Raw genomic sequence first — 25,298 nt, forward strand, 5'->3', positions numbered from 1 at the left:
ATATGACTAACAAACATATAGTGCGACATCGATCAAGTGCTGGTCTACGTTAACTGGATATAACTGGTTATATTACTAGCTTTGTAATTCTAGTTAGCATTCATTCATTCTTCTCATTCATAATCAGCAGACAAGTGGGGCAACTTAGAACATGGGAACATAGAGTCAATATATATAAGCAAGATATTATCTAGAATATGGCAAACGGATACGTTTCTATTTGAGAGGAGGATGCAAACATCAATTCTTGCCCAGGTAAGCATTGTATATTCTATAGGATATGTAATCCGCGTTAAAGCATTTGAGTGATGTTCAATGTAAACATTTTGTTCAAGTTAAACCATATAGCTTTATGTAAATGAGTCTTATCTGCATTTCCGTAAAACTCTTAGCACTGTAGGGTCAGGAACACAAACATGTATTCCTGACCCTATAGGGTTAAAACCACCATCTAGCCACCCTTGCTCCCTCTTGCCTCCCTAAATATTGTAAAATCTTATTTGTATTCAAGTCTCGAGCTGCATGTTTTGTCCCTGTTTCCTTTAAACCTGCCCACTGGCTGCTGACATCATCAGAAGTGGTAGCCTGATCCAATCACAATGTTTCTCCATAGGATTGGCTGAGACTGACAAAGAGGCAGATCAGGGGCAGAGCCAGCACAATTCAAACACAGCCCTGGCCAATCAGCATCTCCTCATAGAGATGAATTGAATCAATGAATCTCTATGAGGAAAGTTCAGTGTCTGCATGCAGAGGTAGGAGATACTGAATGTTTCGATTCATTTTAGACAGCCATGACCCAGGAAGGATCTCTAACAGCCATCTGAGGAGTAGCCAGTGAAGTTATCACCAGGCTGTAATGTAAACACTGCATTTTCTCTGAAAAGACCGTGTTTACAGCAAAAAGCCTGAAGGGAATGATTCTACTCACCAGAACAAATACAATAAGCTGTTGTTGTTCTGGTGACTATAGTGTCCCTTTAATGGAAGTCTAAAGACTGTATAAAAAGAAGCTAATTAGAATTTCTGCTTATATAAGCAAGTATACAATTTTGTCTTTATTATTCATATTTACTTTTTTGTTTTACATTTAATATTTTTCCTTTTTGTTCATAATACTCATAATACTCAGTTAAGTTCCTTAACTGATAGCCTTGAGATTCCATAGGTACCTTTTATGTGAATGTATTGATCTTTTACACAAAAGGAATAGTACACCTTTTTTTTTTTAATGTCTTCTTTTTTTCCTCATAACACACAGAGCTTCCTTAACTGATTGCCTAGAGATTCCATAGGTACTTGTTAGGGTAATATATTGATCTTTTACACCAAGCAAATAACACACCTTAGGCGATTGTTGCCTTTAGCTCAAGAAAGTTTTTGGGCTCTTAAAAGTTTGACAATTACTGGATTCTGGATTTTTTTAGGTCCACTTCACTTTTTTGCCTTCTGTTTTTTTTTTCTGAATAAGTCCCACCACTTTCATGAACTTTTTCCCTTTATTAACAGCATTGTGCATATAACAATGCCTTGAAAGAAAAAAAAATGTCAAGTGTGGACTGAAATGTTGACAAATACCTTTTTTATAGCAACACAAGTCCAAAGCGTGCTCTCTCTTTCGCAACAATTGTATCCAGGCTGGATATGCACTTGAGCTAATTTAAACATGTAGACGCTAAACGTATAGAGTTCTAGGCTTTTGCAGTGTCTGTATGTGTATATATGTGTGTATCTATATATATATAGATCGATATATATATTTTATTCTTTCTCATTCTATGTTGAGGGATCTGCCTGACAACCCATGCAGAAATTTCAGAGAATTTAATTTGCAAGCCCTGTAACTTCCAAAATCGTAAAACGTACTGTGAGGGGAAAAAGGTATTTGATCCCCTGCTGATTTTGAACATTTGTCCACTGACCAAGAAATGATCAGTCCATAATTATTATGGTAGGTGTATTTTAACAGTGAGAGACAGAATAACAAAAAAAATATATCCAGAAAAAAACACATGTCAAAAAAGTTATAAATTGATTTGCATGTTAATGAGTGAAATAAGTATTTGATCTCCTATAAATCAGCAAGATTTCTGGCTCCCAGGTGTATTTTATACAAGTAATGAGATGAGATTAGGGGCACTCTCTTAAAGGGAGTGCTCCTAATCTCAGCTTGTTACCTGTATAAAAGACACCTGTCCACAGAAGCAATCAATCAGATTCCAAATATAGGTAGACAGAGTGATAAACCGCGCCCTATAAAGTGAATATACAGTGCTGATAGTGCAAACAACAGAGGTATATATACTTATATATCTGATGACATCTGTGACTTCAAAGTATCTTGAAAAAAACAGAAAAGATATACACAAATAGTGCAATATGTAGCAGCAATATTTAATGTTAGGTAAAGTGCGCACTCACAATTAATTGAGCTACTGAGAGCTCTGCTGATAATCGCCTGGACGGTACAATCCCCGTCTGTGGATGTATATGGATCTGCAGTTCTTATCCTGCAGTATATATGGGGAGACACAATAAAAAAACGTTATGGTGTAGTATGCACAAGCATAAATAAATCCTGCATATCCTGGGTGGGGATAATACCACCAACGCTCTCCATACGAGAGCAAGTCATGCTCTGGATATTGTAAGTAGGATACCACTTTTTTATTCTTTTTATTTATGCTTGTGCATACTACACCATAAAGTTTTTTTATTGTGTCTCCCCATATATACTGGAGGATAAGAACTGCAGATCCATATACATCCACAGACGGGGATTGTACCGTCCAGGCGATTATCAGCAGAGCGAAAGTGTTGTGGTCAGATGAGACCAAAATCGAGCTCTTTGGCTTCAACTAAACTCGCCATGTTTGGAGGAGGAGAAATGCTGCCTATGACCCCAAGAACACCATCCCCACTGTCAAACATGGAGATGGAAACATTATGCTTTGGGGGGGTTTTTCTGCTGAGGGAACAGGACAACTGCACCGCATCAAAGGGACGATAGACGAGGACATGTGCCGTCAAATCTTGGGTGAGAACCTCCTTCCCTCAGCCAGGGCATTGAAAATGGTACGTGGATGGGCATTCCAGCATGATAATGACCCACCAAAACACACAGCCAAGGCAACAAAGGAGTGGTTTACAAAGAAGCACATTAAGGTGAAACCTGGTAGCCAACTAAAAGAAACGTCTGACCTCTGTGATTGCCAACAAGGGTTTTGCCACCAAGTACTAAGTCGAAGGGGTCAAATACTTATTTCACTCATTGACATGCAAATCAATTTATAACTTTTTTGGCACTGTTAAAATTCACCTACCATTAAAATTAAAGACATTTCTTTGTCCTTGGGCAAACATTCAAAACCAGCAGGGGTTTAAATACTGTCCCCCCTCACTGTATAATGATGAGGATGTTGATGATATCAGTAGTGAAAGTGCAGTTATTATGTGAAAAAGAGTATTAAATCTAAATTTGACCTGGGTTTCTGATTAAGTGGCTACTAAAAATGACTGGACATACCCCATTTTGACTACCCTGGGTTGTCTACTTTTACAAACGGTATGCCATGATGAGAGTAATTGTCGTTCCTTGGCTGGCATACGGTCTCAAAGGCAACATAGGCCCAGCAAACTAATCTGGCAAGGAAAAACGGAAATTGTCAAACTCTGTATTTGACCCTGTAACTTTCCAAAGCACCAGGAAACATGTACATGGAGCACATTGTACTCGTGAGACATCACAGCACACAAATATGCATATTTTGTTGCAGTAAAAGCTAACAGTAGTATGATATTAACTGTTTAATTGACATGCAGAACTCTGAAAAGAACAATTTGTTTTAATTTCTCACACCTTTATAGATTTTATTCATATTAAATTGTTTGATATATAAAAATTTGACAACAAATGAAAGCCCTGTTTCTTTTAAACAAAATGATCTGTAATAAGTGTGGGTGCTCTTAATAGGAAAGAGGTAAATTATGGTTGAATAGACGTATAGCTCAATTTTCAGGTTTTATTTTAGTTCAGAACTTGGACAATTGCCCCTGTCCTTAAGGGGTTAATAGTGGCTGCAGGTTCATTCATAAAAAGACAAAAAAACGCTCCTTTTTTGTTTTGTATGGAGCTATAGACCCTGATCTCATGTAAGTCTTCATGGAATACTATGAGGGAGCTTCTTCTAAGAGCTGGATACTTATACCGTATGTTTTATTCCTGTAAACCAGGGGTAGTCAACCTTTTTCTACCTACCGGCCACTAATGCATCTTTCTTGATGGAAAAATTTCCTTACCGCCCACCAGTTTTCGCGCAAGTGCAGAATATTTTTTTAGAAAGGAGGGTGTGCTTAAAAATAAAATAAATGTACGTACATTTATCTTTTTATTTCTACTTTATCCATGTTTATAATGTTTTTAACTTTAGACAGTTTAATGAGAAAACAATAAAGTAAATTGAAATGACCTTTACTAGTGATTAATGAGGTCCTTGCGGTTGAGGCTGCGAGACTAAATATTATCTGGTTCAATTTTTGTGAGGTGGGTAGGTGTTCTGTAAGTTGGGTAGGGGTTCTGTATAGTGGGTAGGGGGGCTCTATAGTGGGTAGGGGGCTGTGAGGTGGGTAGGGGGGCAGTATAGTGGGTAGGAGGGCTGTGAGGTGGATAGGGGGGCAGTATAGTGGGTAGCAGGGGCTCTATAGTGGGTAAGGGGGCAGTATAATGGGTAGGGGGGCTCTATAGTGGGTAGGGGGCATGTGAATGGTGGGTAGCAGGGGCTGTAAAAAGGTAAATACCTTTCAGTGTCCTCTTGGTCCGGTGGGCAGCTTCCCAGAAACGTGTGTGGGGGCGGAGCTTGTGGGTGGGAGGCGGGGCTTCAGTTTGGGGGCGAGGCATGCGGCCAAAATTATTTTAGAGTGTGCAGGGAGACTATTTTAGAGCAGGGAGACACTATTTTAGAGTGTGCAGGGAGACCACACCAGCTTCCAGCTCCTCCCTCCCCTCGGACAGACAGGCTGGCACAGTCCGAGGGGAGGATTAATCAGAATAATCATTAGGGCTGTCAGCCCAGCCCCAGCTTGCTGTGTCCGGCCCAGCCACCCACTCTCTCAAACGGAGGATTTAGCCGCTGAAATCCCTACCGCCCACCTGGAATACTGAAACGCGGTAGGGACCAGGTTGACGATCCATGCTGTAAACACACTGCATACATGTACCTGTGTTTAGCAAAGTTTCTACCTGTGACCTTTGTGAGTCATTATGTGCAGGAACAGAAAGGCCAGGATGCATAGAGTGCCAATTAAGTGTTATGCAGAGTGACCACTCTTAAGCTATTGCATATGAAACATATCGATATTAGTTTTACAAAACTTAGATGAGGGGCTTATTCATTAAACGGCAAACATTCTAGGACCAACATACAATTATTGTTATTCATTCATAGAATGCTGTTTTGATGAAACCCAGTTGTAAAGTGTTAATGATACAAAATATTCAGATAAGTCACAACCTGTCTCCAGGGCACTTAATAATGCTAGAATTTATGTTGGCCACCTAGCACAACAGAGGGAGGCTTAGTTGCAATTCTATAAATTGTATATATGTCTGTGAATATTTATAATCTTTCAACAGTGTTTTAAGTGAAAGTGAAAGTGTGATAGAAAAAAAAAATATCTACCCGTTCCATACACCGTAGTAAATGCACATTTAGATACATGACGATTTATCAAATCAGCAGCCCTACGTACACATACTATCCAGGATTTGTGGAAGAGGGAACTTATTTTGATAATTTGTTTTTATGTTTTAGTTTTGTTTTTTCCAGAGTGATTTTTAGACATTAGCCACTCTGTTTGCTACAATGTATCCTAGTTACTTTGTTTTTACTTTAACGCCTGTGATGATTGACACAAGCATTGCAGGTCTTTGGACTACATGTCCCATGATGCTCTTACTGTCTTTAGCCTAAGGGCTGTTTAAACAGTATAGAAAATGAAATCTACAAAGCTATGCAGTGCTAGTCACAGGAAGTAAACCCTCGATGCAGTGCATTAGTGCTTTGCTGATTATTTTTGGCAGCATAGAAGTTAAACTTTGCTTGCATCCTACCAATAAATCGCTTTAGATATGGTAATTTCCTTTTACAATAGAAGAGGGACTCTTACCCAACTCGTTTGTTAATCGTTAACTATTTGGTTGCTTAAGACTGTCAAGGTTGGCAGTTGTTGAAACAATGTATTGCATGATAGCATTAAAAGTGTTAAACTTTTAATATTTATTATTAATTGTTTTTTTAATGGATTAAAAAAATGTAAATCAGTTAAAATGTTTGATTGTACGAGGGTGAAAATCAAATCCTATTATAATTTTTTATTTTATTTATTTTTTTAGTAAGACATCCAATAATTTAAGTTTATTTTGCATTTTAGTTCTAAATGAGTGAGAATCCTCTTCGCTTGGCGGATGTCGGTGTTAAATGTTGCAAGTTCCATTATAATCACCAATCCTCCTCCTCCGAAACAGACTGCTGAGATGAGCGTTCAGGAGCAACACAATGCAGGTGTGTATAGATGGGATTATACAACAAAGGACTGGGATTATCTAGTCAAAATACAGCATGCATTGGATTTATTGTCTGGAAAACTATATGCTACTACTGTTCAATGTATCCAGTCCTAAGGAGCACTATCCATTGCATTTTAAAGCTTTTCACTTGCTGCTGTTATTGTGTCTCTGTCCGTCACAGATGCAGACTCCAGCCTGGAGGAGGTAGAGTTTAATTGGGAGGAGTACCTAGAGGAGACTGGAAGCATTGCTGCTCCACATAGTTTCTTCAAACATGTGAGTCTTATTCATCAAAAAGAAAACATGTACAGGGAATTTCTGTTCAGTGTACAGCACATCCACGTCCTCTGATTCATGCTCTCTGAATTTCCTGCCTTCCCTACCTTTTTGTGTTGCTTTTTTTCATTTTAATTAAGAAAACATGGGAATTCTTATTTTCCATTTCTGAGTTTTTTTGTTTTTTTAATTCTTATTCACCCACAGATACTTATTACACAGCGATGATAGAGGAAAATAAATAGATTAAGAACTGTTTGGGAAAATATATATATATATATTTATTTTTTTATTTATTTAATACAAAAACAGCATTGTCTCCAGACTTGTTAGTTGCTAATTTTTTTATTTTTTTTACTTATGGACAAAACCGTTATCACACAAATCATGGTAATTGAACATAAAATCAAAGTTTAATATTCATTTTTCCTCCATTCCATAGCTTTGTATGGTTTTGCACTAAGATGCCTGTAAAGACTTCACCGCTACTACCGCTTTGATTTTGGCATCCAGCCTGTTTTTTCCAGCTTGTTTGACGTTGGCATGGACCATGTTCTTTATCAAGTCCCCAGGAATTGTATAGAGGGAATGCCAAAATACTGTAGAATTGTTTCTTACTGAAGCTCATTTAGAGTGTTTTATTTATCCATGTTTTCTAACCTTTCATAAAATACTGAAGCTTGGACAATTATAAACTGCACAGCAAGTGAACATTACCACAAATAATAATCTCGTTTTTTCATTAAACCAGAAGTAACTGCAGCTCTCTATCTGGGACAACGTATTTCCCTTCCTCTCCTGCTTTACCAACTGAACGTCTATTAATCCCATTGTAGTCTTGTGACACTCATGTACCTTTTGTGGTCTTTTTTTTAATACTGTTATTTCTCTTATCTTCCTTTTTCTCTTTTGTCATCCATATACAGATGTTCCACTTGTGCTCCTCGCTGTCTATTTTATGGTCTCAAGTCTCCTTCTTGTTTCTATTTGTTTAACTTGTGGCACACATGTATGTTCTGTGCTCCATATGTACTCCTGTCCTCCCCTGTCTACTCACGTCTTTACTATTAAGTGCCCAAATATGGCATTTAAAAAAGGATGTGCCTGCTCTGTGTATGTCTTCACCATTCCAAATGGACTCTCAAAGTATCTCATAAATACAAGAGAGCTGTGAGAATCTTTGCAGTAGGTCACTCATGGACACCATGTTTGGAGACATAGTGCTAAGATCACATCACTAGAAAATAAAACTCTTATTTACGAATTTGGTTCTACTTTGGTTAGTAAAAATTTGGTTATTCTCTGCATATTACTGCTTTTAGTGATTGGTGTACTTACAGGGTCCACCTTGGCCCATGCCTCTCTAGTGTCCTTATTAAGGAGGGACAGTTGTTATTATTTTGGACAATGTCCCTCTTTTCTAAGTGTGCCATATTGTTGGTGTATTTGAGTGAAAAACAGAGCTCCACTGCAATAATACTCATAGTAATGTGCTTCTGCATCCCTGCCACGTGTGAATTGGGTAACATGGAACTCTGTTTTGGGGTGCGCTGCCTATTGTCAGTTCTCTGCAAAAAATTGTGTCTGTCGTCAGTGCAGAACACTGTGTTATCAGCTTCTACCCTTGCAGGAAACACACCTTACATCTCCGTTCCCTTCCTCACTCACTCCTTCCCTTCCCTATTTCAGCCCTCCTATTAATTATACTTAGTCAGTTTTAAAAAAAATATTTTGGACTTCCCTCCTTTTTTATATTTTACATAGTTACATTGCTGAAAAGAGCCAAGCGTCCACCAAGTTCATCCTTTCTCACATATGTTTTTGGTGTTGATCCAAAATAAGGCAAAAAAACCCAGTCTGAAGCACATCTACTTTTGCAACAGCACATTTAAGGTGTGGTCTTACCAGTGATTTATAAAGAATTATATTTTCATCCCTGGAATTTATGCCCCTATTTATACATGACAATATGCTACTGGTCTTAGCAACTGCCGATTGACATTGCATATTGTTGCCTAGTTGGCCGTCTATAACAATTCCCAAATGCTTCTCGTGTGTTGTTATTCCTAATCCACAGCCGTTTAGAGTGTAAGTTTCTTCTTAGTTGCATTCTTTACCCCCCAAGTTCACAACTTTACATTTTTTCTACATTAACTTTCATCTGACTTTTATAAAAAGTGTTAAAACACTAGTAACAGATTTAATTTAAATACTTATTACAAAGTGCTTGTGTATAAATAACAAGTGAAATTATCATTCAATTTAAAGTGATACTAACAAGGTTATTTACTTGTAGCGAGAATTAAAAGCTAAATTCAAATTTAAGGTGAAAATAGCTGAACTGGAAAAGATCAGTCAGTCATGCTCTCTGTTCGGCTACTCTGGCCTTAAACCCAAAACTCAACTCAACGTGCAAAAAGCTTTTTATGTAATTGTTTTAAAGTACTTATTATATGTGCAAAGTACAATAAAATTAATATGTTCTTTGCACAAATAAGAAGCACTTTCAAACAATGACTGCTCTTCCTGCAGCAGACATACAATATTGAAAGTGAGAAGTGAGATATGTAAAAATGTGGTTGTCCCCATGACCTTCACTAACCTAGGTACAAGACAGCTTTAGTTTTGTCCCCTCTCATGTATGAGGAAGTGAGGAGCTCATTATATGACGTGTGGGAGCAGCAAAGACATCCTTCTGCTTATTCCTCATTATCTCATGGACTATGGGATTGATAATATTTATTAATCATATATTACAATAATAGGTCAGGGATTAAAAATCATTATGTTGTGGGTCTGAGGTGCATGGTTGTATCATATATATCAAAACATGTTTAGGTGACCAAAAAAACAAACAAAAAAAAACAAGATTAGGTGTTTTGTGTATAAAAGTGTGAAAATGATGCATAAGGCTTAGACAGATATACGCCCTTATATAATAAACAAGTTAAAGGTAATATAATATGTTATTGTTGCTTAACATCAGAATAGAGACCACTTGTGTTTTTTTTTTTTTTTTTCTTTCTTTCTTTTTTTGAGGCTCGAGTATTCTACAGAATGAAGAAAGTGGTTAGTGTGAGTTAATACAAGTCAGGTATACAGTTGCTTCTTGCATAATAAATATAATTATCTGCCTCTTTTTTATAGGATGCAACAAGGTAGTACTATGGAGATTATGCACTATTTTAGGTAATGGTAAAGCAATAAAATAAAGCTCAGCTTATTGGTAGTTGAGGGTTGAGAAACATGCTTATGGTTCAAAAGCAGGGTCTAAAGGTAAAACATGTATGATTAACGAGTAACTGCACATTTTAAAGTATCTAAACCGGCATAAACACATGTTAGGGTATAGTCAGAGCACAGTCTAGACAGAGTGGGTTTAATTGTAAGCAGCGCCTTCGCCATATACTGCTCTTAGTGTTAAAGATCAGGCTTGGGAATTTTGCTAAACATGGGTAGCCGGCAATTCTGATATATAAAATCATTAGTTATATGGCCGGCCTTTCTCAAGCATTGATGCAAAATTAGTTAGACGTGTAGGCAAGCAAGAACATGGGCAATTGACCCTGGAGAAGTCCATTACCACGTCTTGTGGGTCTCCTCTGGATGCATGGGGTATGGCAAGCTTTAAGTTGCAAAATAGGAGCGGTAGACATAATGGGAAAAATGTCTGCGGTTGTGCATGTAAGACAAAGGTGGCAGGTGAGGGGCTAGGCCCTAGTTAGTCCCAGCTTGAGTTAGAGGGAAGTGAGTCAATTTAACAGATTTAACTTGGTGGCTTTTATTTTGGACAGCTGATGTATTTTACGGGAAGGCCGTTGCCGCTTTCCGAGGTCTGCTATTCTTCTCAACCTATTCCCAGGCCTGAGCTTGTGTAATTTGCGTCAGGTGTTGAGTCCCGTGTCGGGGCTTGCGTAACCGGCTGCAGTTTTTCGGATTTGAGGGCCCCTTAAAGCGCCGCCTGCATCTTGCGCAGTCCAGTCATGGATGTTCCCGCTGAGTTACAGCATTCTGGTGAGGTAGGCTCAAGCGTACATCCTCAGCCCCTGCAGGGGCCCGGCACGTCGGCTTCGGGCGGTCGCTGCTCCTCGATACTTTCTGCGGTGCTGCATGGGGCTCCCCTCGACGTTGCCTGCCTGTGTCGTCCTGTTTAGGGAATGCTTGTAGGGGACCTGAAGGTGAATTCGAGCTCCATTGTGCCTCACTCCTGGGTTTCCTCTGTTTCCGCGGTGTTGAGGGATCATCCGGGTGACTCAGCTGGGTGTGAGAGGGTGCCCGGTTCCGAGATACTGTTTTGACCAGTGTCAGAGCAGGAGGCTGACTCTTCTTCTCTATCCGCTCCCAGAATCACCTGCATACGGCGTTGAATTTTGCCCGGAAGGCCACTGCCCAGTCGCTGGTTGTCTGTTGTTTCGTGTGGGCCGCGGTGCCGTCAGCCATCTTGGCTCGACCTCGTGATTCCCGTTGGTCGTGACTGCGCCCTGGAACATCCGGATGTGATAATTTTCTGTGTGAAGGCAGACCGGGATAAAACCCACTGGTCCAGAGAGGTAGGGGAGGGTGGGACGGTGGCCCATGTGCATAAATTCAGATTGTTGTGGTGGAGTGAAAGCAGCCGTCCCTCCTGTGCCTGCCATGTGTATAGGCCTCTGTCTCTTGTTGAGTTGATAATATGCGTAGTGTTGCTTGAGTGGTTGCATTTTGTTCCTCTCAGTGTCGACCTCTTGTTTGGTGGCCTTTTTGTCTCAATTGAGCGCCTTTTGAGCTATTAAAATTTGTTTTATTTGTTGATTGCTGCAGGAGCTGTTGAGGCAATCGTCCTCTCGGCCCTGCGGTTAGGCCCCGCCCCCTAGAGACCACTTTTAACACATTTAGAAATAAACACAAAGGTGGACCTGTATGTATTTATTTGCAAATGTACCACTTACCCACTAGCCATTGGCGATTGACAATTCACCCCTGCCGAGTAGAATTCCTCGTTTTGGTGACTAGTAACTTTAGGCCTATCTAGTAGCATAGCACTTAAAAGTTTGACCTGAATAAAATATTGTTTCATAAAGAATTGTGCTGTGTAAGCATTGGTACTGGTCGCTTACCTAAGGAAGGATCTCTGAATGTAATTTTGCCATTTACATTTGCTATCATTCTTAACATTACCTTGGAACACTAGTATGTTCCCTGACGAAGAATGTTTTGTAAAAATGTGTTGGGACATTTGGTGGTGGTCACCTTTCCATGTGCTTTTTAAAATTATTAATTTGAGGGAATTTACTGGACAGAAGAGGGGACATATAAGGTAAACGTTTGTTTGATAACTAACCGTGAAAGACTCCAGCCTTTTTTTTGAAGCAAACTTGTCTAAATTGCCTTGGGGTTCAGGGATTAAGTTTCTGAGAAATTCCCTGCATCTGTTTTATATAAACTCTTTAAGTGCATGTGTCTCTAAATACATTTTTCTCCTCTTCTACCTCATTTGCATTGAGTGCAAGTCCTGGTTTGTTTTCTGATGCAAAATTATCTTTCCATGATTCCATGATAGTCCAAGGCTTCATAGGAAGGGCATATGATCTAAAAAGGTTTCAGTGGGCGAATAAATTGGGTTTTTTTTAGAGATCAGTACCCTGTACCTATCCATACATTTTATTTTTGAAGTTTTGTTGAATATTTAAATTTTTTTTGTGTGTGCATGTTGTCAAGTTCAATCTTTGCTAAGTTTGTGTCCCTTCATATTTATGGTTAGGTTGATACCTCTCTTCAGAATGGTTTGGCTCCAGGGATGATGTTGGAGGTACCTCACAGAACCGATCCTCAGATTTATTGGGTTGCCAGTATTATAACCACCTGTGGCAAATTGCTCCTTCTTCGCTATGCTGGCTGCGGGGAAGACCGCTCTGCAGACTTCTGGTGTGACATTGTAACCTCTGATCTCCACCCCATTGGCTGGGCCCAGCAGAACAAAAAGACCTTGAGCCCTCCAAACGGTAAGAAATGGCACACATTTCCTGATTGCTGATCATTCGTTTTTGTCATCTGTTGTTTAAAATAAAATGGTATCAAACTCAAAATGGCTTTAAAGTGACAAACCACAGCAAAACCAATCTATAAATGTTCCAACACCGAAAAACAAGGTAATGTTTTTCAACTATATTATCAGACAGCAAACATAATCTCCATATGATGTATTGCAATATTATTCATGATCCTATAATTCTATTACATTTATCAGAAAAGTCTTTCTAAGTTACACGGTTACCTCATTAGAGCCAAGTAATGTTTGTCCACTTACCAATATTCAAAATGGCCAAAGAGGGATCTTTTAGGGGTGAGCCTGGAGGGGTGACCAGGGATGGGGCTATCTAGGGATAAATCGGGACACTTGATTACATACTGATAACATTTATGCAAAAATGTAAATGTATTATTTAAAACGAAATCCATGTATCTTATTAAAGGTATCTTACTGAAGCCCGTTGTAGTGGTTATAGTACCTGGAGTGTACTCTCACCCTACCAAACAGTTTGACAACTTACCTGAGGCCAGCTCGGACTTGCTGTCACCTTCTCTGGAGTTAAACTTTCTTCATTGGCTGATAGTGGGAGCTGATCGCTCTCAGCCAATGATAGGCTCCCTGATGTACTTCTGAAGTTAGCTCATTGCAGGAGCTTTCAGGGGCAAAGAAAACAGTGACAGGGGCAAGGTGAACCCCAGATAAGTTATCAAACTGTTCTTAAGTGGGCTGTAGTGGTTATGGTGCCTGGATTATTCCTTGAACACAGACTCTTTTCTAAACATTTATATAGCCATTTACACACAGGCATCTCCTAGAAAAGAGATATTAGGAGAGCGGGATTTGGGCCCAATATAGGGGCTGTTCCTCTTAACCCCTTAAGGACACATGACGTGCGTGACATGTCCTGATTCCCTTTTATTCCAGACGTTTGGTCCTTAAGGGTTTAAAGAGGGACACTTGCATTGACATAGAAACCCCACACAGATCTTTCTAAGAAAAAATCCTGGTGCCTACTTGAGCATTTGTCAGTCAAAATACTTTTAAAGGGTATAACTGGCACACTATCACTATGGAGGTATTATTCACACTACAGTATTTATTTTTTGGTTTTATGTTGACCAGGTATGAGTTTTTTTTTCTTCTTCAAGATACCCAACCTCTTATCCTTTGACCATGCATACATTGCTCTAAATTTATTTTTTCTACTTTTTCAATCTCAAATACACAATGTGTTCACTATATATTTTAATGAGACTTAAAAAAACAAAGATAACATTATTTCAAAACGGTTATTTTATTGTCCTTTTATCGCTGTCTTGAACAGGAGTAGAGTGGTGTTCATAACTAGTTGTCAAATTGCATAAAACGATGCCATTGTCTTTTGTATTTCTACCACATTGCTTAGAATTAAAGATGTAGTCTCTGTTCTATTTATATATTTATTTGTATAGGAAATCTGTTCTTGTTTGGCAGAGCCGTAGCCCAGGTATTTAAAGCTGTTTGATAATTATTGCTGATAAATACAAGGACAGAGAACATTGTCAGCATTGCTTGCTGGTGGAATGTACAGAACAGAGACTCTCCAGATTTGGAAACTGCACTGAAAACGTAGCTTGATCTATGTAGATCAAATCTGCAATCTCGGTCCCAGGGGAACTATTGCTTCCCTGTACATTGAAAATCACCTACCTGTATTAACTTTTTTTTTTTTTAGATTCAAAATTTAGCAAATAACATGATAATCCAGTTAATTCAAATTGATCCCTTGGGAAAACTTTGCAAATGAAGATGAGAAATCGAGACATTGTTTCATTTGTCATCTTTGCTGTATGCTTTCCTTATGCTGACTGCTAGGTACAAAGGACAGAGCTTACAACAGTGATGGGCAGAGAGCTAAGATGGAGTCGCTCAGCTGCAGGATAAAAAGGTGCCAATTTCTCCATTCATTTTTTTTTTACACTTCACAAAACGCATTTGTTGAATGGAGGGAAAGTTATAAAATATAATAACAATCTGGGGAATCCTGACAGTTCCCCTTTAATTCCTCCTATAAACCATGGTAATGCACGATGAAACATTAATTCACTGTCCACTTGCAGGCAACAAACAAACAAACAAAACAATGCATGTGTTATCAGGACAAATCGGGGTCCTTAATATTAAACTAAAATCCACAAAAAAAGAAATAAAAAAAAAATTAACCCCCAATTCAAAAATGGATGTTCAGACGGAGCAATTATGTTCCTTCTAGTCCTGGGAGGTTCTCTTGTAAGTGAGATTGATTGACTTTCTATAGTCTATCTTGATTGGTAGATAAGTAAGGGGATCAATTGCATGATGACACAGACAAATGAATACTGTTGCCTGGGAGTATGACTCCCATTAACCTCAGGAAGCCCAGTACAGGTATGATTAGCCTGTGTTGTGCAAAACATTATTACACAGTGTAATAGAAAATTTTAAAACCTGATTTGCTTGCTAGAATTATTTTTATATATGTGTGTAAATATATATATATATATATATATATATATATATATATATATATATATATATATACACACACACACACACAGGTACACTGGGGTAGGAGAGAGAAATTGTATTGGGAACACAGTAGTTTGTTAGGGTTTTATATGGCATTGTTTTTTGTTTTGTCAGTGGTTAAACCTGTTTTGTTCCTCTAGGCATATTTACATGGAGCGCTGCCCGTAGGTGGAAGCAATTTTTATTGCCCAAAATCTTGGGCACAATACTGGCAGATAAAAAAGGAAAACGCTCTTTTATTTATTTTTTTTGGCTGGTGTTGAATCATGCTTCTGATGTGAAAAGTCACACTGATTGCATTTTTATTCAACTACGGAATGACTAATTCTAATGGTACACTTCTGTTTTGTTCATTGATATACTCTGCACAGAATTCTTCCCAGGGTCGTGAACATCAATAAACTATGCTTATTAAGTGGGAAAACGCCATCTGACATCACTCATTCAGAACTTCTGGTTTCTCAGTTGGATCAAGTGGTTTTTAATGGTTCTGCTCAGTCATCATGACAACTTCAATGAGTCACTTTCAGAGATCTCGCAAATATATTTTTGCAATTTCCAAAGAGTGTAATGATTTAAGCGGTTCTAGTTATACTATTATTTTTTTTTTTATTTGACAGTACTACTTAAAGAAAAGGCATAAGAGCCATACACACAGGGCCGGTGCAAGGATTTTTGGCTACACAGGCCAAATGCACTTTGCCCCCTACCAAAAATTTGCCTCCCTCCTAAAAAAAATGCATTATTACCTGTGTGTGTTCACATGCATGTAGGAGGTTGAGATGTTCAAAAAAATGTGGGCTTTTTAGAAGTATACAAGTGAAAGTGGCTGCTGTGGCTATAATAATAGATCATTGCCATACATATAATAGTAGCCGCTATGTACATTTTGTGGGATGGTCAAAAGGTTTCCCTAAATTGTAATAGACCTATTTGATGCATTGTTGTTTTGGATATTTTGTTTGTCCCATGAATATGTTTAGCTTTAAATCTATTTTGTTATGTAGACCTCAGGTTGAGGGTTGAAATGTTTCTCTTTGGAACACATAGAAAATGTATAAATAAAAGCTTCATTTTTAATTTTCCGTTCTAAAACCATTTTCTTTGGACGTTTGTGATATGTTATTACATGCAATACATGGGAAATGCTTTATCATAACTTTAAAGGGACACTCCAGACCCCTAAAACACTTCCGCTACCTTTATATGTGAAGATTGTGTCCTCTGTTTCAAAAATAAATATATATTTATATATTTATATATTTCCGTTTTACAAAAAAGTGCATGTTTCATTAGAAATTGGCACTTTTATAAATTAACCTTAGTACACCCCCTTGGCTGTCAGACAGCTGGTCCTGTTACTTTCTGGTTGTTTAGCTCAGTAGACTTAAACTCAAGAGACAAACAATTGCTTAGAGCACCTGCCCTGCAAATACTTCTCATTGAGCTGTATTGGGAGCTGAATGCGAGCATGGCCATTGACACACATTAGGTCTCCCTCTCGAGGGACATCGGCGCTGGATTCAAATAAGTGACTGAAGGGATTTTAACCTTCAGCGCTGCAGGAGTGAGGGTATGAGGGAGGGGGCACTGCAGGATTCTATAGTGCCAGGAAAATGTATTAAGGAAACCTTTTTTTTTTGTTCTTCAATAAACTGTTTTTAGGGGGAAAAAATGATCATACGTTATATTTTTTGTTCAAAACTAGTGTAATTGCGGGGGGCGGGGCCTGACCGCCGAGCCGGATGGACGCGGGGCACCTCGGCTCCCCGGGGAATCCCTGCAAATCGCCCCCAAAACACCCCATCTCAACCTGAGAAACCTGCAGCAAGGCAAGGGGACCTGAGCAATAACCCTCGGGGCGGCCGGTGACTCTCTCGTCCTGAGGCGACGCCGACTGAGAGGCGGGCGGGATTGCGGCCTGCCGTGAGGCCCTGGCGGGGGAAGCGGCCGATCCCCTGCACTTGGTCCGGCGGGACCTCTCGCTTGCCTGCAGAGGGCCCCGTTCTCCCCCCCTGTGGGCCGGGGCGGTTATCCCGGACCCCACCGGGGAAGTAAAGACCACCATCACCCATGACACCTGAACAGGGGGAAAAGTCTAACCAGAGACCGCATGGCAGCAACCAAGATGGCCGCCGCGCCTACTACAAGCCACAACATCGGAGCAACGGCGCTGATAAATACACAGCGTACTGAAAGCGGCCAACTGGCAACAGAGACCATCGGATAACCTCGAAAGGTACATACTAATTTCCACAGCAGCCGAAACAACACCCACCACTGGCACCGGCAGGTCTGTGGGGACTATGATCGGAATCTGACCCTGCCGCAATTTAGCGGAGCTATGGACACGGGGCACAAGCGCTACTCCCAACCCAAAGCTGGTACCAGCGAACACACTCCTGGCCGGCAGGTACCCAAGCATTTCACAGCGTGAAACACAAGGAACTTGATCACAACCAGGAAGCCAGCCGACCAAACACAGCTGCAGGAATGACCAAGCGACTGCCAACCCCATACACTTAAAGCTACAACAGACCACTGTGTAATCTTTATCTTAGCGCACCATTCTTAATACCACATATAGTTTAAAACAGTGGATTTTATCTATGCAGTCCCCCACAGAAAGCACTTAACATGATTAAGCTTCCAGATGTACCCAACTTGACAAGCCCGGCTCTTCGTTGTCCCCTGGTGGTTAAACCTCATCAATATGTAGAAAGCTGTAACTGATGTTATCTTGCATAGCCTGTACTCCAACTTACTTAGACCATACTAATGTCTAGCTCTATGTTAATAGCGAGCATGTAATCCCTTTCAGATCGTTTAACCTATGTTTAATGGTTTACAGCGAAAACCTACTTAGCTAAGCTGGAAACAGATAATACTTTACTTCCAATTGTTATGTTTAAACGTCATGCCATCTAATAACAAAAATGATGGTCTAAGCTTGTTAATATAATATAACATGTCTATTATCTCTAAGCAGCCTGTATTACCAGTAATAATTAATCTAACGCAAGACCAAGCTTGAAATTTTTTTACTCTTTAGATTAAAATCGCATCTCTTATTCTGACGCAACTGTTACAACTCTGATATTACCAAAAAAAAATGTGCTGTCAAATCGTATGCCATGTCAACTTCATTGTACCTAAGTGGCCTGCTAATGCTATCGTGGCATCGCAAGGCAAATGTTAACTGTATAAACATGCACAAGAAAAATAAAGAATTTAAAAAAAAAAAAAAAAAACTAGTGTAATTGCATTTGAGATATAGTTATGGAATTATTCCATTTGGCTTAGATTCATACATGGGATTTAAATTGGGTTACTAGTTTCATTATAGTACCGTTGCCATTAACTGCAAAATCACTGCATATGTAATCTTGCCCCTTCAGTTACAGAGCCTGTGCAGCAGCTTTGTACATGTATGCTTGCAAATAGATTAATTTATGGGGGGAAACAATGAATGAAGCTGTTTGAAGAATGCTACAGACCACACGGGGTAGTAGTGTTTTTCTTGTCTTTTCATGAATGAAACTGTTGTGTGTTTATCTATAAATAACTTCTCTAATTTTTAGTTTGTAGTGGATTATTTCTATCAGGGCTCACTCAATATTGCCACTTGCCACAAGTCATTGGCAAGTGAAAATTTTGCCCTGATGAGTAACATAAGACTTCAAATTGTAAGCTATGATATATTATCTAGAATTATTAACAAGAAGGTGAGTGAATTCTGTCCTGGGGCATGCTTTTAAAACTTTATTTCCATTGAGTCCCTTTACATAAGAAGAAAAAAAAAAATATATATATATACCAACAAATCTTGCACTCCACCCAAAATAAAGTAATATAATGCCCGGTGCTTAATCCAAACATAGAAATATAAAAAGGATGAAGATGAAAAGCACTCCAAGGACTTCGTTTAAAATGTAACTTTTATTCGATTTCCAAAAATAAAAAGGTCAACGTTTCAGCTTGATATTCTCAAGCTTTCCTCAGGAAAGCTTGAGAATATCAAGCTGAAACGTTGACCTTTTTATTTTTGGAAATCGAATAAAAGTTACATTTTAAACGAAGTCCTTGGAGTGCTTTCCATCTTCATCCTTTTTATATATATAAATATATATATAATTTTATTTTTATTTAGCGCTCTAGAAGCATACACGTCCCCATTGGAGTGTTGTGCCCATTTGTCTCGTGAGGGATTGATTCAAGGTTTACTGTTTTGGTAAACCCAGTATTGTCTTTTACTGTAACTACTCTCTAAAGCTATGTTTCCCCTCTTTAACTCTCCCAGGTGTGAAAGAGAAACTGAACAATTGGGAAGAGTTCCTTGCTAAAACTTTGACAGGAGCCTGCAGTGCCCCAGCTCACTTGCTAGAGGGAGTAAGTATGCCTATTTTTAGTTCCTTTTGTGTTTGGTAAGCAGCCTGTTACAAAGCTATTTTAAACCGTGTTCCTTATGTGATTACTGGCTTTTAGCTCTGAGCTCAGTGTCATTCTATGGTGGAATGCAGTGAAAAATTAAGCGATGCATAGTTTGCATTTTCCATAAATATTCCTAATTAACGTGAAGGTCTACTTACTGTATTGGTAATATATTCATGTGTTCTTTCAGGGTGATATGAAATGTACAATATTAAATGGTAACCTCCAAGCTCTACATTTATGTTTCTCTTAAAGCCACACAGAGGGAAAGATCCCCTAGACTTGTTCGCCCCAGGGTCCAGGCTGGAGTTTCAGCATTCCCAGGATTCACTGGGTGCTTGGCCTGTCAACGTGCAGGAGAACATTGGGGGACGACTCCAGCTCCAATTTGAAGGAGCACCGGACTCCCCGTGTCTGAATCTTTTCTATCTTCATCCTTCCCTTCATCACATAGGCTGGGCAGAGCAGCATGGGTATGAGATGCAACCGCCTAGTGGTAAGTGTTTTTTGTGGTGTTTTTTAATATATATTTTCCAAAACAATGAATACCATCTTTTATCAAACGGCCAGTAAAAAGGTTTTTTAAAGTATCTTCATAAACTATCTTCAATTGGGTGATATCACCCGAACACTCATTTCTGATTTAAAACCAGATACAAGAAACTGCAGGTGTCTTAAATGGGAGGAACAAGGCTTAAAAAATCCACTCACCCACTAGCCATTGGAGAGGGAAAATTCAGACCTGTAGAGGATGATATGTATTGAATCTACTGGCTTCCAGTGGCAAGTAACTGCAAGCAACTTTTGTTTAACTTGAAATTTTGGGAACCGCTGTTATATATACCTCTGTTCCTTTATTACCGGTACCTTTTTTTAGATTGATCTCTGTCACGTTTCCTAAAGCTATAACGGAACATTCAGAAAAACTGTGACGGATTTATCTGGAAAAGTAAAAAAAAAAAAAATCTGAATTAAAAAAAACAGAAAAAAAAACCAAAACGGTTTATAATAATAATAATAATAATAAAATGTAATTAAAAAACACTATTAGTAGGTATGCCGACAATGAAAACATGCATGCATTTATTTATGCAATTTTTTTTCTTTGGAGGTAAATGTAAAACATGGGTGGGAAACCTTTTCATGTTGGAAGGCCGCATTCATTTAGTTGTATTTAAATAAGTGCTTAATAATTTCAAAAAAAATTGTGATTTTAATTTTGTTGTGCCTGCTTTTTGTTGAAAAGCATTTGAATATTTTTTGTTGCAGCATGGAGGTCCGCAGTTTCAGTTGATCCTCCAGGCGGGTATCAGTCCTTTGTGACCTTAAGGGCCTCCTGATTTGTGTTAGGTGGGATAATGTAGATTTACAGCAATGAGTGGTTGAAAAGCAAGAATGCATTTTTCACTCCATCTTTCTTAGCATCAAACAATGACTTTAAAATATCTACTATAAAAAAATCTACTCCGAGCTAAATCCATTTTATTTGTAGTTCTTTAGGTGCCTTTGTGATCACAACTAGGTGAGGCTGAAATGCTAATTTGATTGTGATGTCATGATTCTCAAAACTGTTTCCTAACACAATTATGTCCTTCTGCAACCCCCTCTTCCCCGTCTCTTTCCTCGTCAGGAAAGAGATGAAAATCCTTTCTTTCACTTACCTGTTTCCAGCGGAGAGGTCTCTCAGTGCTGGATCGGGCTCCTCCTCTGCCGGTGCCACAGTGTTCCAGAAACCTAATGCGCATTGGGCCTTCCCCGTAGGAAAGTACTGAATCCGTATTTTCCTATGGATTTTTCAAGATGCTGGACCAGGGGCGGCTCTAGACTTTGCAAGGTCTTAGGCGAAACTCAAAAATGAGGCCCCCCACCAACACCATTATGAGAACAAAATAGGGTTTGCCTTGCGTGTTTATAAGGAGCTTTAGGTATATTGAATGACAGGCTTGCAGCGTTGGATAAAGAGCGGTAGTCTCTGTATTCATCTTCAGAGGCTTGCATTGTCGCGGCTCCCTATGCTGCTGCGTTGTGAGCTATCATACTGTAGTTATGGCATAATATGCAATAAACAAATTTAATGTGCAATGATGCCAATCATTTATACACGATTGCTGGGTATGGTTGTATAGACTGGCAGTCGTGTATACATAAGTGCCAGTGTGAAGGGGTTATTGGAAACAAAAATTTACATTTTGGTTGGACTTTTAAAAAATAATTTCCCCCACATATTCTATAATCCTTTACATGTATATTATCATATATGTGTTTCCCCATGTATTGTATATGTATGCATATAATATATATGTTGCTTGCAACTTTACCTTTGCATTGCCCATACCATACCACCCTCACGTTGCAGACATAGACACACACACTAATACATGCACACATATAAACACTAATACACAAATACATATACATAATGAAACATGCTCATTCCCCCACACACACAACACAGATGCACAGAGACACAAATATTGACTAATACAGACATACAGTCACAATGTGTATTTATCTTGCTCTGTGTATTTCTGAGTGTGTCTGGCATTGTCTACCTGTGTATGTGCCTGAGAATGTGTCTGGCAGTGAGTATCCTTGTATGTGAAATGTATGTTTCTGTGAGCATGTGTATGTTTGTGTCTGGGACTGTGTGTGTGTGTGGTAGCTGCGTGCGGTGTTTTATGTATATGGGGTGCTGCCTGTGCCCTTTGTGCACTTTGTTTATGGTGAAGCTATGTTTTTTATAACTGTGTGTATGATGGTTGTCTTCAGAGGTGACTGTAACAGGGTGAGTAAAGGGGTAACCTGTGGCAGGATTAGGGTGACAAGGTGAGAGAGTGAGTGAGAATGAGGGAGGGCAAATGTGACATGGTTTGAGGAGAGGGTGTTACAGGGTGAGGGAAGGTAAGCATGACAGGATTAAATTGTTAATGTGACAGGATGAATGTGGCATGGTTGGGGAGGTATCACAAGGTTGATGTGTATATGGCATTATTGGAGTGAGTGAGATAGGGCAAGGGAAGGTGAATGTGACAAGATTAAGGGGGTTAATTGACAGAGTGTGACAGAGTGATGGGGGTGTGACAGGATTAGAGGTGTTAATGTTACAAGGTGAGTGCGGCAGGGTTGGGGGTGAGTTTGGCATGGTTGGAGGAGGGACAGTGACAGGAAGAGGAGTGGGGAGTGTGACAGCAAGAGAAAGGGTGAGTGTAACAGTAGGGGGGGGTTAATTCAAGTGTGGCAGAGCGGGGGGAGGTGACTTCAGTTTGGTTGGAGGTTGTGAGTGTGACAGGATCAGGAGGGGTTAAAGTGAGTGTGGCAGGGTTAAGGGGGTGACCGCGTGGGAGATTGGTGACAGGGTGTGTCGAGGGGGGTGACAGTGTGTGTGCGTGTGGAGGGGATGACAGTGTAAGGGGTGACAGGGGGCTGAGTGACGGGTGACAGGGGGCTAAGTAAGGGGGTGATTGTACACCTTCCCTCCCACTGCCACCAAATACCTTTTTGTTCTCTGGTGCTCCTGTGTCCTGGCTCCCTGGTTGTCCGGTGGGCTTCCTATCCGGTCTGCAGCTCTGCCGGGTGTGAGTTACAGACCATGTGATAGGAGTCCCGCGATCTCCAGAATTCCGAGCGTTGCCGTGGTAACCCACGGCAATGCTCTGATTGACTGGAGTTTGCTAGACACTTCTAAGTCTGCAGCTCACACCCAGCGGAGCGGCAGACTGTAGGCGCTCTCCTCCCATGGCAGATCACTTAGAGGGGCCTCGCACCTGGCGGCATAATGGTCATGGACCGAGTACCCGACATGTCAGTCTGCCTTATGGCGATTTAGGTGGCCGCGAGGCCCCATCCAGCGCTAAGCCTTAGGCGGCCGCTTAAATCACCTAATTAGAGAGCTGCCTCTGTGCTGGTCTTCCTCATGGAAAGCGTCAGGATGTCCAGTGTCGTTTCATGGAATTAAACTCTGAAACTGCAGGAAGTTGCTCTATTTTACAGCTAAAGAGGCGCTTCTGCTGTAAGAATGGAGTAATTTCTGGTTCTCACGCGTTGCCTCCTCTGACTCCTTTTCGTGAGAGCATTTATTGTTTATTAAATAAGTAATTTTTATAAACGTGCCAATCAAGTTATTTTGGGAGTTGTAGTCTATCAATATGTGACAGCGTTCAAAGAGTCTCCAAAGAAAATGTAACAGAGTGTCCTCTGTTTGCAGCAATATCCCACCTAAAGACTGAAGAGGAATGGAGAGTGATTCTGGCCCGGTGTGGGAAGACCACTGAAGACTGTGTACCTGCTGACTTTTTCCAGGTTAGCATTATTCTACTTTTCATACCTTGTATGCATGGGCGTCCACAGGAATTTTTCCGGGGGGGGGGGGGGGGGGGGGGGGGGCATAATTGTAATGACATCCATGCTTGGTCCCTTTTTGACAGTGTCTTGAAGGGGAGGAGCATAGTCATTATCACATAAAGCCAGGGTGAATAGCATTTTCACAACTATGGTGTCAAGAATACATGTTTGTATTCCTGACACTATAGTGTTCCTTTAAGCAAATTAAAGAAACATTGTGGTCACCATAACAACTTAATCTAAATGAAAATGCTATGATGCCAGGAAGCCCCTGAAGCCCCCACTCTCAAATAGTTTAACCTCAAAGGCTTCCTCCAGCTCCAGATTTCCAGGTCGCTCAGTGGTATTCGGCTTCTGAAACAGAGTGTCAGGAAGTGCAGATTGAGGTCAGGCATGGGTGCTACAGATTGGCTAGAGTGGTCAGTTGATGCTCTAAGCCAATCGCTAGTTCCCGGTTCAAAAAAAAAAGTTTTACTTTTTATGAATGGGGAGCTACTGATTGGCTTACAGTGCCAGCTGACCGCTCTAGCCAATCAGTGACACCCCTCCCCAGCGGCCCTCTGTGCTTCCTGACACTCGGTAAATAAAAGTTAACACATTAACACTGATATTTTTTTTTTTTACCTGGGGAGATGAGAAGGTCCAAAGTTTCCCTGCCAGGCCCAGGTACCAAAGCCTTATGGTGTGGTGTCCAGAATAAAGTGGAGGGTTCACTTCACTTGTCCTTCCTGCTCCAATCTCCTTTTCTTCTCCTTCATTTGACAAAGTCTTCTTTTTCTTCTGACACTGTCTTCTCTCCTCCTTGGCTCCTTCTGCTCCTTTACCTTTCTGCTACTTTCTGCTTATTCTACTCCCCCTTCTGCTCCTTCTCTTACTTTACCTCCCCCATCCCTCACTTCCCTAATTTCTAGGCTCTCTCTGCCCCCCATATGCCTCACTTCCCTAATTTCTAGGCTCTCTCTGCCCCCCATATGCCTCACTTCCCTGATTTCTAGGCTCTCTCTGACCCCCATATGCCTCACTTCCCTGATTTCTAGGCTCTCTCTGCCCCCCATATGCCTCACTTCCCTGATTTCTAGGCTCTCTCTGCCCCCCCATATGCCTCACTTCCCTGATTTCTAGGCTCTC

General features: G+C 40.1%; 1 protein-coding gene across 1 annotated transcript in view; it reads left to right on the top strand.

Annotated features, from left to right (window-relative positions):
• SFMBT1 (Scm like with four mbt domains 1) overlaps positions 1 to 25,298 on the top strand; it is a 97,259-nt gene that overhangs the window by 32,234 nt on the left and 39,727 nt on the right. The window contains exons 2-7 of the mRNA XM_063426490.1: positions 6,430 to 6,560; positions 6,747 to 6,841; positions 12,582 to 12,822; positions 19,699 to 19,787; positions 20,085 to 20,325; positions 24,034 to 24,128. Of these exons, the coding sequence (XP_063282560.1) occupies positions 6,464 to 6,560; positions 6,747 to 6,841; positions 12,582 to 12,822; positions 19,699 to 19,787; positions 20,085 to 20,325; positions 24,034 to 24,128 (858 nt within the window). The 5' untranslated portion in view covers positions 6,430 to 6,463. The remainder of the gene's footprint in view (positions 1 to 6,429; positions 6,561 to 6,746; positions 6,842 to 12,581; positions 12,823 to 19,698; positions 19,788 to 20,084; positions 20,326 to 24,033; positions 24,129 to 25,298) is intronic.

The sequence above is a fragment of the Pelobates fuscus genome, chromosome 7 (genome assembly GCF_036172605.1).
Source record: "Pelobates fuscus isolate aPelFus1 chromosome 7, aPelFus1.pri, whole genome shotgun sequence".
Classification (NCBI taxonomy): domain Eukaryota; kingdom Metazoa; phylum Chordata; class Amphibia; order Anura; family Pelobatidae; genus Pelobates; species Pelobates fuscus.